The sequence below is a fragment of the Nicotiana sylvestris genome, chromosome 7 (genome assembly GCF_000393655.2).
Source record: "Nicotiana sylvestris chromosome 7, ASM39365v2, whole genome shotgun sequence".
Classification (NCBI taxonomy): domain Eukaryota; kingdom Viridiplantae; phylum Streptophyta; class Magnoliopsida; order Solanales; family Solanaceae; genus Nicotiana; species Nicotiana sylvestris.
This window is the reverse complement of record NC_091063.1, coordinates 52,485,250-52,500,606: the sequence shown is the minus strand read 5'-3', so window position 1 is coordinate 52,500,606 and position 15,357 is coordinate 52,485,250. Positions and strand designations below refer to the sequence as shown.

The 15,357-nt window shown below is 40.2% G+C and overlaps 1 protein-coding gene across 1 annotated transcript; it reads right to left on the bottom strand.

Annotated features, from left to right (window-relative positions):
• Positions 1-13,333: 13,333 nt before the first annotated feature.
• LOC138873133 (uncharacterized) lies at positions 13,334-14,382 on the bottom strand. The gene is made up of 2 exons (XM_070151571.1): positions 14,254-14,382; positions 13,334-13,786 (listed from the first exon to the last, which is right to left on the bottom strand). The coding sequence occupies exons 1-2, from the start codon at positions 14,380-14,382 to the stop codon at positions 13,334-13,336; spliced, it is 582 nt and encodes a 193-aa protein (XP_070007672.1).
• Between the last annotated feature and the right edge of the window lie 975 nt (positions 14,383-15,357).

The window sequence follows — 15,357 nt, the reverse complement described above, 5'->3', positions numbered from 1 at the left end:
TAATCCCACCAGAGAAAGACGTTCCAGGCACCAAGGTTTATCAGAAACACTTGGAAGAATGCCTTGCTATTAAACACATCATTCTCGCTTCTATGAGTTTTGAACTCCAGAGGAAACATTAGAATATGGATCCAACTGCAATCATTGAATATCTTAAGAAGATGGTTGATACACAGTTGGACATTGAAAACTCTCCAATTGGACCCCTTGTCAATCATATAATTGTTCTTAGCGAAGAACATGAGAAGTTGGGGTACAAGCTTGGTAAAGAGCTTTCTGAAGATTTGATCGTGCAGTCAGTATATGATGCTGAATGTTTTCGCTGTAAGAAGAAAGGGCATTGGAAGAGAAATTGCAAGGAGTATCATGCAACTCTAAAGGACAAGAAACAAGGTGAGATATTAATGAAAAATATTTTCAAGGTTTCTTTAGCTACTACTAATTCTTCATTGTAGGTATTAGATACTGGCAGTGGTTATAACATCTGCAATATGTTACAAGGGTTCAAGATAAGTAGGAGGCTAAAGAAAGGAGAAGTTAATCTACAAGTTGGAAATGGTGCAAAAGTTGCGGCCGTAGTTGTAGGATCAATTTCATTAATAATGCCTACGGGAAATGTACTTATGTTGGATGATTGTTATTACGTTTCTAAATTTGTATCGAACATAATTTCAGCTTCTATGTTAGACAAACGTGGTTTTTGCATTAATATAGGCAATGATATTTGCTCTATTTATTATAGTGATAATTTATATGTGAATGACTATCTCCAACATGATGTTTATGTCTTACCTAATGTGAATACTAATTCGATTATGCATGTTTTAAAAGGAAAAGAGATGATCAAGTAAATCATACATACCTTTGGCATTGTAGGCTTGGTCATATCGGAGAGAAAAGAATTAACAAGTTGTACAAGGAAGGGTACCTTGACAAATATGATTTTGAATCATATCCAGCTTGTGAATCTTGTCTCAAAGGAAAAATGACCAAATCTCCATTTACTGAAAGTGGAGAAAGAGATTCTGAATTATTGGGACTAATTCATAAAGATGTTTGTGGGCCCATAAAAATCAAGCTAGAGGTGGATATTCTTACTTCATCACCTTCGCTGATGATATGCCAAGATGTGGATTTGTGTATCTTATGAAACACAAATCTAAATCTTTTGAAATGTTCAAAATGTTCCGTAGTTGTAATGACCCGACCGGTCGTTTTTAGAATTAATGCCCCGATTCCCTAATAACTGCATTCCCCATGCTTATTTTTACTATTGTGAGTTGGCGGGAGGATTCGTTTTGAGTTTTGGAGTGTTTTGGGACACTTAGTCCCTAAATGAGAGTTTAAGCTTTAGAATTTGGACCGTAGTCAGAGCAGTGTGAAGATGACCTCGGAATTAAATTCCGTTGCTTCCGTTAGCTCCGTATGATTTCAGGCTTATGGGCGCGGATTATATTTTGGAGGCCCGCTTATTTAGGCTTGAAATGTCGAAGGTTAAATTTTGGAAGTTTCCGGATCGATAGTGAGATTTTGAAATCGGGGTCGGAATGGAATTCCAAAAGTTGGAGTAGGTCCGTTGTGTCATTTGGGACATATGTGCAAAATTTCAGGTAATTCAGACGAGGTTTGATAGACTTTTTGATCGAAAGCGGAAATTGGAAGTTTTGGAATTGGAGAGTGATTTGTGGTTTCAGCATTATTTGATGTGATTTGAGGGTTAGAATAAGTTCGTATGATGTTTTAGTATTGGTTGGCATATTTGGTTGAGGTTTCGGGGGCGTCGGGTGAGTTTTGGGTGCTTAACGGAAGTTAATTTTGGACTTAGAAGTGGCATCGCATCTGCGGACAAGAGGTAGCAGGTGCGGAAGCTGGACTTTAATGAAAAGTCACAGGTGCGGTCCGTTGTGGTAGAAGCGGCACTGCAGGTGCGGTCCCATGGTCACAAAAAGGATTCACTGGTCAGAAAAAGGGCAGAATCGAGGGTTTGAACTCAAACTTTGGAAATTGACTTGGGAGCTCGGGGATTGGCAATTTTTGGAGAGATTTTCACCTGGGTATTTTGAGTAAGTAATTCTTACTCGGTTTTGACTAATTTCCACGAATCTATGCTTAAATTCATCCTTTAAAATCGAATTTGGGGTGAAAATTCGGAGAAAAAGTGGAGAAAAGTTCTTAGGCCTAATTTTGGGGTTGTGATCGAAGTTTTGGTATCGGATTTGAGAGATTTTGGTATGGTTAGACTCGTGAGTGAATGGGTATTCATAATTTATAATTTTACCCTATTCTGAGACGTGGGCCCGGAGAGGATTTTGGGTGTGTTCCTATTTTCTTGTCTTAGCTTCGTTTCCTTTAGCTGAATTAGTTGTTTGTAGTTGTATTTACGCATTGGTATTAATTTGATTAGATTTGGGCCACCCGGAGTTAGATACTCGTGGCAAGAACGTGCTTTCGAGTTGATTTTGAGCTGATTCGAGGTAAGTGACTTGCCTAACCTTGTGTGGGGGAACTCCCCTTAAATATTGGTGTTGTTGATATATGAAATGCCTTGTACGTGAGGTGATGAATGCGTACATGTGCTAATTGATGAAAATCCTGTTTTTATTAAGTAACTATAATTGTGTTTTCTTCCCTGTTTATACTACTTGCAATTTAAGCCTACTGTTAGCTTAGGGAAGCATGTCTAATTGACTTAATTGCTTTACTTGCTCAAACTGCTTTATTTGAATTATGTGCAGCATGCTAGGTTAGAAATACCTGTTTTACCTTGGTATGAAATTTGGATTGAATTGAATATTCTTCGTGTTGTTGCTGTGTGTTTACTTTGGGACTATAGGATGATATCTCGGGAGATCCCCTTGCATGTTTACTTTGGGACTACAGGCTTGTATTCTGGTAGATCCCCCCTGCACATTTATATTGGAACTATGGGACTGCACCCAGTAGATTCCCCCAATGCTGGGTATTTACTTTTGGGACTACGGATCGGGATTCCGGTAGATCCCCGCGCACTATGAGTTGGACTACGGGACGACACCCGAGAGATCCAATGGATATTTACATTTGGGAACTATAGGACGGTATCCTGGGAGATCCCCGGTTGCTATCTCTGTGTGGAGTTATATTCTTTCTGTGATCTCTCTCTCTCTCTCTCTCTGTTGTTGTTGTTGTTATTATTCTTATCATCTTGTGTTACTTCTTACTGTTTCATTTCCTTATATACATATACATATACATACATACATATATATATATATATATATATATATATATATATATATATATATATATATATATATATATGACCAGTAGGGCCCTGACCTTCCTCGTCACTACTCGACCGAGGTTAGGCTTGACACTTACTGGGTACCGCTGTGGTGTACTCATGCCCTTTCCTGCACATGTTTTTTGTGCAGATCCAGGTTCTTCGACTCAGCCCTACTATCCTTGAGGCGAGGTGATTCTCCAGATACTTCGAGGTATATCTGCCGCGTCCGTAGACCGAGGAGTCCCTCTCCATTCTCTCTTATAGTTATAGCCCTTCTATATTTATTTTGATTTAGACATTATGGAGTTAGAGCACAATGTAGTATCCACAGCTTGTGATTTTATGAGATTCCGGGTTTTGAGAGTTATTTCAGTTGAGAAATTATAATTGTATATGCCGAGCGACATATTAAGCGTTTCATTATGTTTTATCCGCAGTTTTTGACTAGTTTTTATCATTCATTTTTCTTTTCCGCAATTTGTTAGGCTTACCTAGTCGTAGAGACTAGGTGCCGTCACCATAGTTCACGGAGGGCGAACTAGTGTCGTGAAAAGTTGGTATCAGAGCTCTCGGTTCATAGGAGTCATGAATCACAAGCCGGTTTATTAGAGTCTCGCAGATAGATACAGAGACGTTTGTACTTACCTACGAAAGGCTATGTAACTGTTAGGAAAATTTCACTTTATTTGATTTCCTTGTCGTGCGAGATTTTGATATCACAATTCTAAACTTCTGTCTTTTATTCTCTCACAGATGGTGAGAACACGTGCTACCAGAGATGATCAGGCATCCGCGCCCCCTACTAGAGCCGTCAGAGTTCGGGGTCGGGGTAAAGGCCGAGGACGAGCACGTGGTGCAGCCAGAGCACCCGTGCGAGCTGCCATCGAGGAGCTACCAACAGTTCCAGCTGGAGTCCAGGCACCTGATACGCCTATGGCTACTACTACTCCAGCTCTTCAGGAGACTCTTGCACAGTTCATGAGCATGTACAATACTCTGGCTCAGGCAGGGTTGCTTCCCCTTGCTGCAGCCACATCCTAGACCGGGGGAGGAGCACAGACTTCCACCGCCCGCACTCCTGAGCAGTGAGTCCAGGTTGATCAGATCCTAGAGGTTATATCGGTACCTCCAGTAGCCCCAAATCAGCCCGAGGATAGGGCAGTAGCTTCCGAGGATGAGCAACGAAGGCTTGAGAGGTTCAAGAAGTACAAGCCTCCTATATTTAGTGGTCTAGCATCAGATGATGCTCTGGGATTTCTAGAGGAGTGCTACCATATCCTCCATACCATGGGAATATTAGGATCGAGTGGGGTTTCCTTCACTACCTTCCAGCTTCGAGGAGCCGCCTATGAGTGGTGGCATACTTATGAGTTAGACAGTCCGGATGAGGCAGCTTCCCTGACTTGGACTCAATTTTCAGATATGTTCCTGAGAGAGTATATTCCTCAGAGCCTCAGGGATGCATGGCACGTAGAGTTTGAGCATTTGCACCAGGGTACTATGACTGTCTCGGAGTATGCTGTCCATTTCACTAGCTTGGATAGACATGCACCAGCTTTGGTTTCTACTGTTTGCGAGAGGGTTCACCGGCTTATTGAGGGGCTCATCCCCAACATCAAGTCTAGCATGGCTCGTGAGTTGGAGATGGATATTTCTTATCAGCAGGTGGTGAGCATTGCTAGAAGAGTGGAGGGTATGTATGCTCGGGATAGAGAGGAGAGGGAGGCCAAGAGGTCTCGAGAGTCGGGCCATTATTCTGGTGCCCGTGCTCCAACTGTAGTTTGTCATGGTAGGGGTTATATGATTCGCCCCGTTCATTCAGCTCTTCCAGCAGCCAGTGCTATTCTAGCTCCTCCTAGACCTCAGGAGCCTTATTATGCACCTCCAGTATCTAGTGCGCCTCCTGCACAGGGTGCTTTCAGTGGTCAGTCCAGCAGACCTGGCCCGAGCTAGTCACATTTTCCACATCCTCCCAGAGCTTGTTTTGAGTGTGGTGACACACTCTATATGGTGAAGGATTGCCCCAGACTTAGGAGGGGTGCACCTCCACAGACTTCTCAGCCACAACGTGCTCTGCGGAGTTCTCAATCTATGATCACAGCACCAATTGCTACCCTACCTGCTCAGCCAGCTAGAGGTGGAGGTCGAGGAGGTAGAGGTCATCCTAGAGGGGGAGGCCAGGATATATATTATGCCCTTCCTGCTTGTACCGAGGCTGTCGCCTCCGATTCTGTCATCACAGGTATTGTCCTTATTTGTCATAGAGATGCATCGATTTTATTCGATCCAGGCTCCACTTATTCTTATGTGTCTTCTTATTTTGTCCCGTATTTGGGTGTATCTCGGTATTGTTTGGGTTCCCCTATTTATGTTTCTACTCTTGTGGGAGATTCTCTTGTTGTGGACCGCGTGTATCGATCGTGTTTGGTTGCTCTTAGTGGTTTTGAGACCAGAGCAGATTTATTATTGCTCAGCATGGTAGATTTTGATGTTATCTTGGGCATGAATTGGTTTTCTCCCAATTATGCTATTCTTGATTGTCATACCAAACCGTGACGCTCGCTATGCCAGGTGTACCACGAGTAGAGTGGAGGGCTACCTTAGATCATACTTCCAGTAGAGTTATTTCATTCCTTAAGGCTCAACGTATGGCTGAGAAGGGGTGTGATGTAGATCTAGCTTATTTGAGAGATGCCAGTATTGATACCCTTACAGTTGATTCAGTCCCAGTAGTACGAGATTTCTCTAATGTGTTTCCAGCTGATCTTTCGGGCATGCCACCCGATAGAGATATTGATTTTGGCATTGATCTGTTTTCAGGCACCCAGCCCATTTCTATTCCTCTATATCGTATGGCCCCATCTGAGTTGAAGGAGTTGAAGGATCAGTTACAAGAATTGCTTGATAAGGGTTTTATTCGGCCTAGTGTATCACCTTGGGGTGCTCCTATCTTGTTTGTGAAGAAAAAGGATGACTCTATGCGTATGTGCATTGATTATCGCTAGTTGAACAAAGTTACAGTGAAGAACCGATATCCTTTGCCTCGTATCGATGATTTGTTTGACCAGCTACAGGGTGCACGAGTGTTTTCTAACATTGACTTGCATTCAGGTTACCATCAGTTGAAGATTCAGGAGCCAGATGTCCCAAAGACTGCTTTCAAAACTTGGTGTGGTCATTACGAGTTCCTTGTTATGTCATTTGGGCTGACCAATGCCCCAAAAACCTTCATGCATTTGATGCACAGTGTGTTCTGGCCATATCTTGAGTCGTTCGTCATTGTCTTTATTGATAATATTCTGGTATACTCCCGAAGTCGGGAAAATCATGAGCAACACTTGAGGATAGTGCTTCAGACTTTGAGAGAAAAGAAGTTATATGCAAAGTTCTCGAAATGTGAGTTTTAGTTGGATTCCGTGGCATTCTTGGGTCACGTAGTGTCGAGTGAGGGGATAAAGGTGGATACGAAGAAAGTGGAAGCGGTGTAGAATTGGCCCAGACCATCCTCAGCTACAGAGATCCGTAGTTTTCTTGGCTTGGCGGGTTATTACCGTCGATTTGTTGAGGGATTTTCATCCATTGCAGCACCTATGACTAGGCTGACCCAGAAGGGTGCTCAGTTTTAGTAGATGGAAGAGTGTGAGGTGAGCTTCCAGAAGCTCAAGACAGCTCTGACTACAACCCCACTTTTGATATTGCCTACAGGTTCGGTCTTATACTATATATTGTGATGCCTCGAGGATCGGCCTTGGAGCGGCATTGATGTAGGACGGTAGGGTGATTGCCTATACGTCTAGACAGTTTAAGGTACATGAGAAGAATTATCCTGTCCATGATCTCGAGTTAGCTGCTATTGTTCACGCCTTGAAGATTTGGCGTCATTATTTGTACTGTCGCGCCCCCTTTTTCCCTCCGCAGAGAGAAGTCTGGGTTTCGTTCATGGGGGTAATAACTCATTTCCTTTTGGAATTTGGGTATTTGAAAGGTTGCCACCTAACGGATTATGGTGCGTTAGGGCACCTAGAGCGATTAACTCTTAGACTAGTTTGCATTACCAGAGATTTAGGGTAAGGACTCGAAATAACCTTGAGAGGAATGTGTTAGGCACCTCTCTCGGTCCACAACGATGGTTCCTAGCTGAACTTATACTCATGAATTAGTCCTTTAATAAATAAGTAGTTGAAACACATAATTGCAAATAAAAGCTTGTTAGACATTGTATGACTCAAAGAATTTGAACAAGTTGCATATAAAGAGTAAGGTTTAAACATCGGGAACCGGGAAAGAGGGGTCCTAGGTTGGTTAGCCTATATGATCACCCCACACAATGCCCGGTAAACACTCCTCAATGAGGGGCTACAGGTGACATTAGCTCGTAGTCATCATATCCCTTTCTACCCAATTCCCTCCCCTTGGCCATAGCCTAAAGCGTTCTAGAAACCTTGAAAATGTCCTATGCGTGCACTACCCGTCCCTTCCTTGTGGCCCTAGAGGTATTTTAGGACCTCTACTTTTGGACAGTTCTAAACCTCCCAAAGGTTTTAAAGGATAAAAGTCTAGGCGTCAATCAAGAACAAGTAGGACTGCATTTAAAGAGAACAAATTATAGGCTCACAGTCACCTCCACAAATAGGACAAGTAAATGCACGTCTTCATACAACAGTCCGGTATTTAAGAGAAAATCTTAGAACATGATATCTAGGCGAGCAGGGATTATGCAGTATTGACTTAGGACAAAGTGTAAAAGATCCTATTTAGCTTGCCTACTAATTTAAACCTATTGAATCTGTACAGTTTTAAATAACCAAAGCACAGTTTCAGAGTTGCAAAATTTAAATCTCCCTATAGGCTTGCCTAAACGCGAAACTGTGATGTCCTAAGAGCATGATATCTATATTAATGCAATAAAACAACGAACAGTTTTAAACGGATACTTGAGGTCCTATAGACATGTTTTCTAGCTATAGTAAATTAAGGCAGTGTTTGAAAACTCATTAAAGAAGCGGACAATTAGTTAAACCAGTTCAAAAGGAACTAACGTGGATTAAACTGATGTGTTTAACTAAATTGATTTTAAGTTCTATAGGCATGATTTCTGATTTTAATTCATATAGGCATGGTATCTAATTGTTAAGAGCTGATGTTGGAACTTATAAGCATGATTTCTAGTGAAACAAATGTAAATACATGTTGCAACAGAAACTGAACTTAATCACTTTACACCCCATAGACATGATATCTAATTATAAAGCCATTTAGATCCTATAGGCCTGATTTCTAATTATAAAGTTGATTTTAACCCTATAGACCTGATTTATATTGTTGAAGCCATTTAAATCCTATAGACATGATTTCTAATTTTGTAAAAACATAGCAAGTGCATTAACACAATCCTATAGGCATGGTATCTACCCGAATTACCCAACAGATATAACTACCCACCCCTTCTCACTAATCACCCCAATGTTGTTTACAAATAATTATTACAGACCAACTGAATAAATTACATTAATAAGTAAAGAAAAAGAAGAAGTTAACTATAGGGATCCTGAAGTAGGCCCAAATGACTTCCCAAGCCTCCAATAGCCTCAAATGCCAAAGTTCCATAGATAGTGTCATGTCTAGGCATGTCAAAGTTCCCTAAGGACCTCAAGGATCTCGGACAATGCTCATACCTAGACCTTTTCTCGACAATAACTAATTTAAGAGCAGTGTGGAAGGGCCAGCTCTGACATGCCAGAGTTCAGAGAGATCTCAAGCCAGTACACATGCTAGAGGGGCAGAACCTAATACTCTAGGAGTGATGTGAGAGTGCTTGACCTAGTTTTGAAATGGTTTTGATATGAAAATACAGTGTTGAAAAGGGCTCAATTAAGTAAAGAAGTTTTATAAAAATAGGAATTGATTAGTAATAAAATAGTTTTGAAAGAAACAGTGAACTTGTGAGAAATCAGCAAACAGTTTAAACAACACCATTCAGACACAGATTTCACTCAGGGAGTATGGAAATTGGGGACACATAGAACATATTAATGTAACAAAAATAGCATATAAGTTTCCTTTTCAAAGTTCTTTATAGGATTTAGGATTCAATTACACAACCATAGAACAAACAGTAAGAACATAGCTATACTAGGCAGAATTGAACATATGGTCAGAAGTACATAGGGAGTAGTAAGTAACCTAGCAAAGTAGATTACTATCAGGAATTGGGTAAACAAATAGACAAACAATCATACATGGAGTATAGTTAAATTGAGACATGCTAGAGAAAGCAATAGACAAGTCATCAGACATGTTAATCATAAGTTGAAAAGGTAGTACTTATATATGCTAAGTGAAACCAGGATTTAAGCATGCTAGTTACATATCAAAAAGCCAAGTGGTAGACAGGAATCGGTAAACTAATGTAGTAAGAGGACACATAGAGTTTTGAACTTGTAATTAAATCAGAACATACCAGTTAAGGAGAGCAGTAACAAAGTATAGAGTAAAGTAGTGCAATAACTAGCCTTGGCTTACAGCCGGCTAGTTCAATAGAAGCAGCAAGTAACAGAAAAGAGCAGAAAGCTTTAAGTATAAGAGAGAGTTCTGAACTAGTCTTCTTGTTCTGGTTGTTGTCCAAAACTTAAAAGAAGAGGGGGTTTATATAGGAATCAAAACATAACAAAACAAGATAAGAGATCAATTAAGTAGTAAATCAGGGAAATCACACGTAAATTAGAAACGAAATTAGGGTTTCGAAGAGAACCATACAGAGATGAAGAAACCTGTTTAGAAAACCATAGATCGTGGCTAATATAAGACGATCTCACTCGAAATCACACCGGAATGGACTGGAACATGCAAGAGATGAACCCTAGATGCAAGTCGACATAGCCCTGGTCCCTTGAGGGCCTTATAGATGGCAAGAGTGACATGAGAGAGGCCATTAGAGGCCTGAGAGATGGTGAGAGGTCATCGGAGATAACCATAGATGGAGGTCAGTGAGATTGGGGATTAGGGTTAGGATGAGAGCATTTTGAGAGCAGAGTGGATTTTAGGGCGATGGGGTAGGTCGTGAAATGAATTAGGTTTGGGGTGGGGGGGGATAGGTTAGTTTAATTAGGAAAGGGAAAACCTGGACCATTGATCAAAACGATCAACGGTCAGGATTTGGCCGGGTATTGGGTTCGGACAGATGGGTATTGGGCCTAGGTAGTTTAATTGGGTACTGGGCTACAATTTGGGTTAGGATTAAGGTTGAATTGGGGCTAAAATTGAAATATAATTAGGCCATATTTTAAATAGCCATTTCTTTGGTAATTAAAATTATTAGTAATCACCAACGGAAACATTACAAGTCATAACATAGCAATCTCAGCTAGCTGTTCTCTACAATGATTACCCAAGATCTAACACTATCTGTTCCTTCTAACCCTATACATGTATTGTCTAATAAACTCAAATCAAAAACACTATGACTACTTTTTTTTTCAAAAGTATAAATGCTGTATCAGCCCCTTCACTTTCTTTTCTGCCCTAAAGTAACATATGCTCACAACCTCCCTTGCTAGTGCTTCGTGTTCTCTACTTACACCCTCAAATATTTGAGTATTCCTTTCTCTCCATAGCACATGTATGTATTCAACATACATCATTTTAAGTAGCATTGCTGAAGCTGTCTTCCCTTTTGAGTGATGAATGATGAGCTTGAAAAACTGTATCCAAATGTTAGGAACAATGGAGTGGACTTGAGCCCATTGAGATAAAATGTTCCATAATCTGTTGGCATATGAGCATTCTGCAAATAAGTGTTCTCTTGTTTCCTTATCAGCCTGGCACAACACACATATCTCATCCATATAGAGACCCCATTTTCAGCCTGTCTTTTGTTAGCAATCTTCCATGGTTATATAGCCACATAGTAAATATGGCTTTAGGTCTAGCATTGTTCTGGAACATTAGGCATCTCCAATCCATCTTAGAGTGAATTGGTATCAATTGTAAATATATGTGCTTAATAATACTCTTTTGCTCATCAAGTGGCTTATGAAGTTGATTGATTATCTGTTTAGCTTCAAAAATCTTCCTAATCATCCAGCTTGCACCATGAGGGATACTCATATCATCAATCCTTTGCTGCTTAACATAATAAGTATGGATCCATTTGATCCACAACTTATCTTACTTATGAGTTAGATCCCAGTAGGTCTTGACAATTGCAGCATTATTCCACACCTGCAGATTGATAAGCTTAAGCCCCCTACAGATTTAGGGAGACATACCTTTTCCCAAGAAAGCAATGATTTTTTGGTATGCACATTTCCCCTAGACCATAGGTAACTTCTGCAGTAAGCCTCAATTAATCTGACAACCTTAACTGGAAGTGTAAACAACTGATCCCAATAAGATTGTATTCCGAACATCACTGTTTGGCCAACTGAGCTCTGCTAGCATAGGATAATTTTTTTGCTGTCCAAGATGTTATTTTTGCTACCATTTTTGTAATGAGGGGCTTCCACTGCAGAATGGATAGCTTTTTAGTGTCCAATGGAACCCCTAAGTACTTAAAGGGTAATTGCCCCTCAGTGTAACCAAGAGCTTGAATGATAGCTTCCTTTTGCCTAGGATCTATGCCCCCACAATAGACATCACTCTTTGACAAAATTAGCATGTAATCTTGATACAGATGAGAATGTCCAGAAATAGTGGTGGAGCCTATGCACTGATTCTAGGTCTCCTCTGGCAAATAGTAAAAGGTCATTCGCAAAGCACAAGTGAGTGATACTAAGCTTGCTGCATCGAGGGTGATATTTGAATTGTTTATCTTGGTTCAATCCTTTGAGTAGCGACTCAGATACTCCATAGCAATAGCAAATAAGAATGGTGACATTGGGTCCCCTTGCCTCAAGCCCTTAGCTGCATTAAAAGGCTCTATTGATTCTCCATTTAATAAGATAGAGTAATTAACTATTGTCACACAAGCCATTATCTATTTTATAAACTTCTCAGGGAAAGCCAGCCCCTCAAAAACCTACTCTAAGTATACCCATTCTACAGAATCATAAGCCTTCTGTATATCCACCTTTATCATGCATCTAGGAGAAATATGCTTCCTGTTGTATGACTTGACCAGCCATGAGCTAATATTATGTTGTCTGCTATTCTTCTCCCTGGAATGAAGCCTGCTTGTGAGTCAATGATGATATGATTCATAACTCTTTGCATTCTTCCAGTTATGACTTTGGCAATCAACTTATATAATATTGTGCAACATGCTATGAGTCGATAGTCCTTTACTGTGTCCGGGTTGGCAACTTTTGGGAGTAAAGTGAGAGTGGTGCAATTTATGGCCTTATATAGGATCCCTGTATCAAAGAATTCCTTCACTGCTTCACATACATCTTTCTTGATAATGGGCCATGATCTCTTGAAAAACAAAGCATTGAAACCATCTATCCCTGGTGCTTTACAGTCCTCAATTGCATTCAGTCCTTCATAGATTTCAGCCTCTGTAATACTGGCACACAAATATTTCTGTTGCATATGTGATAGACAAGGACCATTCCTTATGACCAATCTATTGATAGCTGGTAAGCTAGATGCTGCTATTCCCATCAAAGATTTATAAAAGTCAACAAATTCAGCTTTGATTGCTTTTGGATCTTGTAGTTTACCACCTGTTAAGGAGTTGAGCTCCAGAATCTGCTTCTGAGTTTGCTTTTCCTTCATTATGGCTGTGAAATATTTGTTGTTTGAATCACCCAGTCTAATCCAAGTAGCCCTAGACTTTTGTTGCAGTGCACTTTCCTCTATCAATGACCACTTCTCTAATTGATGTAAGCATTCTTTCTCCTGATCAGCTAGAGTATCAGAATACTGGCTTTGCATTATTTCTTGAATCTCTTTCAAATTTTCTCTGGCTTGTGTAATATTCTTTGAAACTCCTTTGAATTCTGTTGAGTTTAGTTGCTTGAAGATTGGCTTCAGTTGTTTCAGTTTAAACCACACATTTCTCGTCTTTCCAATTGCCATAGTTCTGGCCCATCTTATTGCTAAAATTTGATTAAATTGTTCATGATCTGCCTAGATGTTGAAGAACCTAAAGAGAACTTTAATATTGCTCCTTGGTACTCTCAGTGGTATAAGCATAGGGTTATGGTCTGAAATGACTGGTTCCCCATAGGTTACATTCAAGTGCCCATACTGCATCATCCACTCATCATTTGCAGTTGCCATATCAAGTTTTCTCCATACTCTGTCATCCCCTCTTTGGTTGTTAGTCCATGTATAACAATTTCCCTTCCAATGTATTTCAGTTAGCAACAGATTATTGTAACATTCTAAGAAGTTCTTCAGTTCAGCTATAGTTATAGGATTACCTTGCCTATCCTGAAGAGTTAGCACAACATTGAAATCTCCACATATAAGCCAATGTATCTTGATCTTGGGAGCCAGTTGTTCAAGTTGAGACCACAAAATTTTCCTTTGATCTACTGTATTGAACCCATATACTACTGTGAGCATACAAACTATTACCTGTCACATGACAATGAATAAGTTGGGCTGCCTTTGCTATGTTCTGAACTTCATAGCTTTTGGCATCCTACAGAATCCATATTCTCCCATTGATTGCTTCTGTATAGTTAGTTAGTCTATCCCATTTAGGTGCCACCTTTCTAGCTATAGATTGTGCTTTATTTTCTTTGACTCTAGTTTCTACTAAACTAGCTAATCTAATTTGTTTATCTCTGAGATACTGCTTAAGTTCTTTTTGCTTGTACCTTTTATTGATACCCCTAATATTACAAAATAGCCAAGTCATTAAGATATTATAAGTTTCCCTCCTATATCAGAAGGTCTAGTGTTCTCTTCCCTTATTCCTTCTGTAGGTAAAGCTTGGAAACCATTCTTGGTCACTATCACTGCTGCATAAGTTGGATTCTGTTGCTTGTCTTGCCCATATGCTATTTCCTGTTGTCTGCTTGATTCAGGTAATTTCTGACTTGAAGTGGATCCTTTTGCTCGCACATGATCCATCCTGCTTGAGTGTTGTCAGCAATTGCAATCTCAAGTTTCTGCTTTCCCTTTTCATTGGTTCCACTCTGCTGCAAAGGTTGTTGTTGGTTCTGCATTTTCTCCACTGATTATTGGTTTGCTTTTGGCTTCCATGCTTGAACCGCCTTAGGTTTGGCTCTTTGCAATGGGCCATTTCTCACTTCCTTTTTTTGCTTGCTACAGTCATGACCAATTTGTAAACACTCAACACAGAATGCTGGCCTCCATTCAAATTCAATATGTTGTTGGAATTGTCTACTAGAGGGATCTTTCATTGTTATTTTAGTAGGCAGCTTCTTTGTGACATTTACTTCTACCAGAATTCTAGCATATGACACCCTGGTTTGTTTTGTTGTGCATTGGTCTGCAAATAATGGATTACCAATAGTGCTAGCCATTTTACTTAGAGTATTTGTGCCCCAGTAGTTCATTGGAAGTTTTGGAAACTTCACTCATAGTGGAATTTCTGTCAAAAATTCATCATTAAAATCAAAATCCGGAGACCATTGTTTTAGAATAATTGGCTTTCTATTGATGGTATAAGGTCCTCTGTACAACACTTCCTTCCAATCTTCTAGGTTCTGAAACTTGACGATATAATTTCCTTCTTCATGAAGAAACAAATCTGGTTCAGCCACATTGTTCCAAACTTGTGATATGTATTTGCTCATATGATTGTACCCAGGCATTTCCCCAATTATATAGACAATAAGAGCTTTCTTCCATTTCTCAGTTTCACACTCAATTTCAGTTTTATCTAAGTTGACGACAAACTGCTCATTCTCAATTTCAGGCGCAATGTAAGTTAGGTTCATGCCATTCTCAGCAGAGCGATTTCCACCAAGAAGAGTTGTCCATGGTGCTACAGGTTTTGTCGGAGCCTTGTCATTTGCCTGTTGTTCTCCTCCCTCAACCCTAGTTAGCGGAGTATCTCTTGATTCTCTTATCTCCCCAGTTGAAATTTCTCGAATAGCAGGATTTAGGGTCACAGTTGGTTGATTTGGTTGCATGTGGGCTTAAGATCAATTTCTTGTGCACATCTGGATTGGCAC

Excerpts from the sequence above, each read along its gene's own strand:
- LOC138873133 (XM_070151571.1), bottom strand. The coding sequence starts at position 14,382 with ATGCAGAACCAACAACAACCTTTGCAGCAGAGTGGAACCAATGAAAAG. Across the intron at positions 13,787-14,253 it reads AGCAAAAGGATCCACTTCAA|GTAATAGTTTGTATGCTCAC; the intron begins GTCAGAAATTAC and ends GTCATGTGACAG.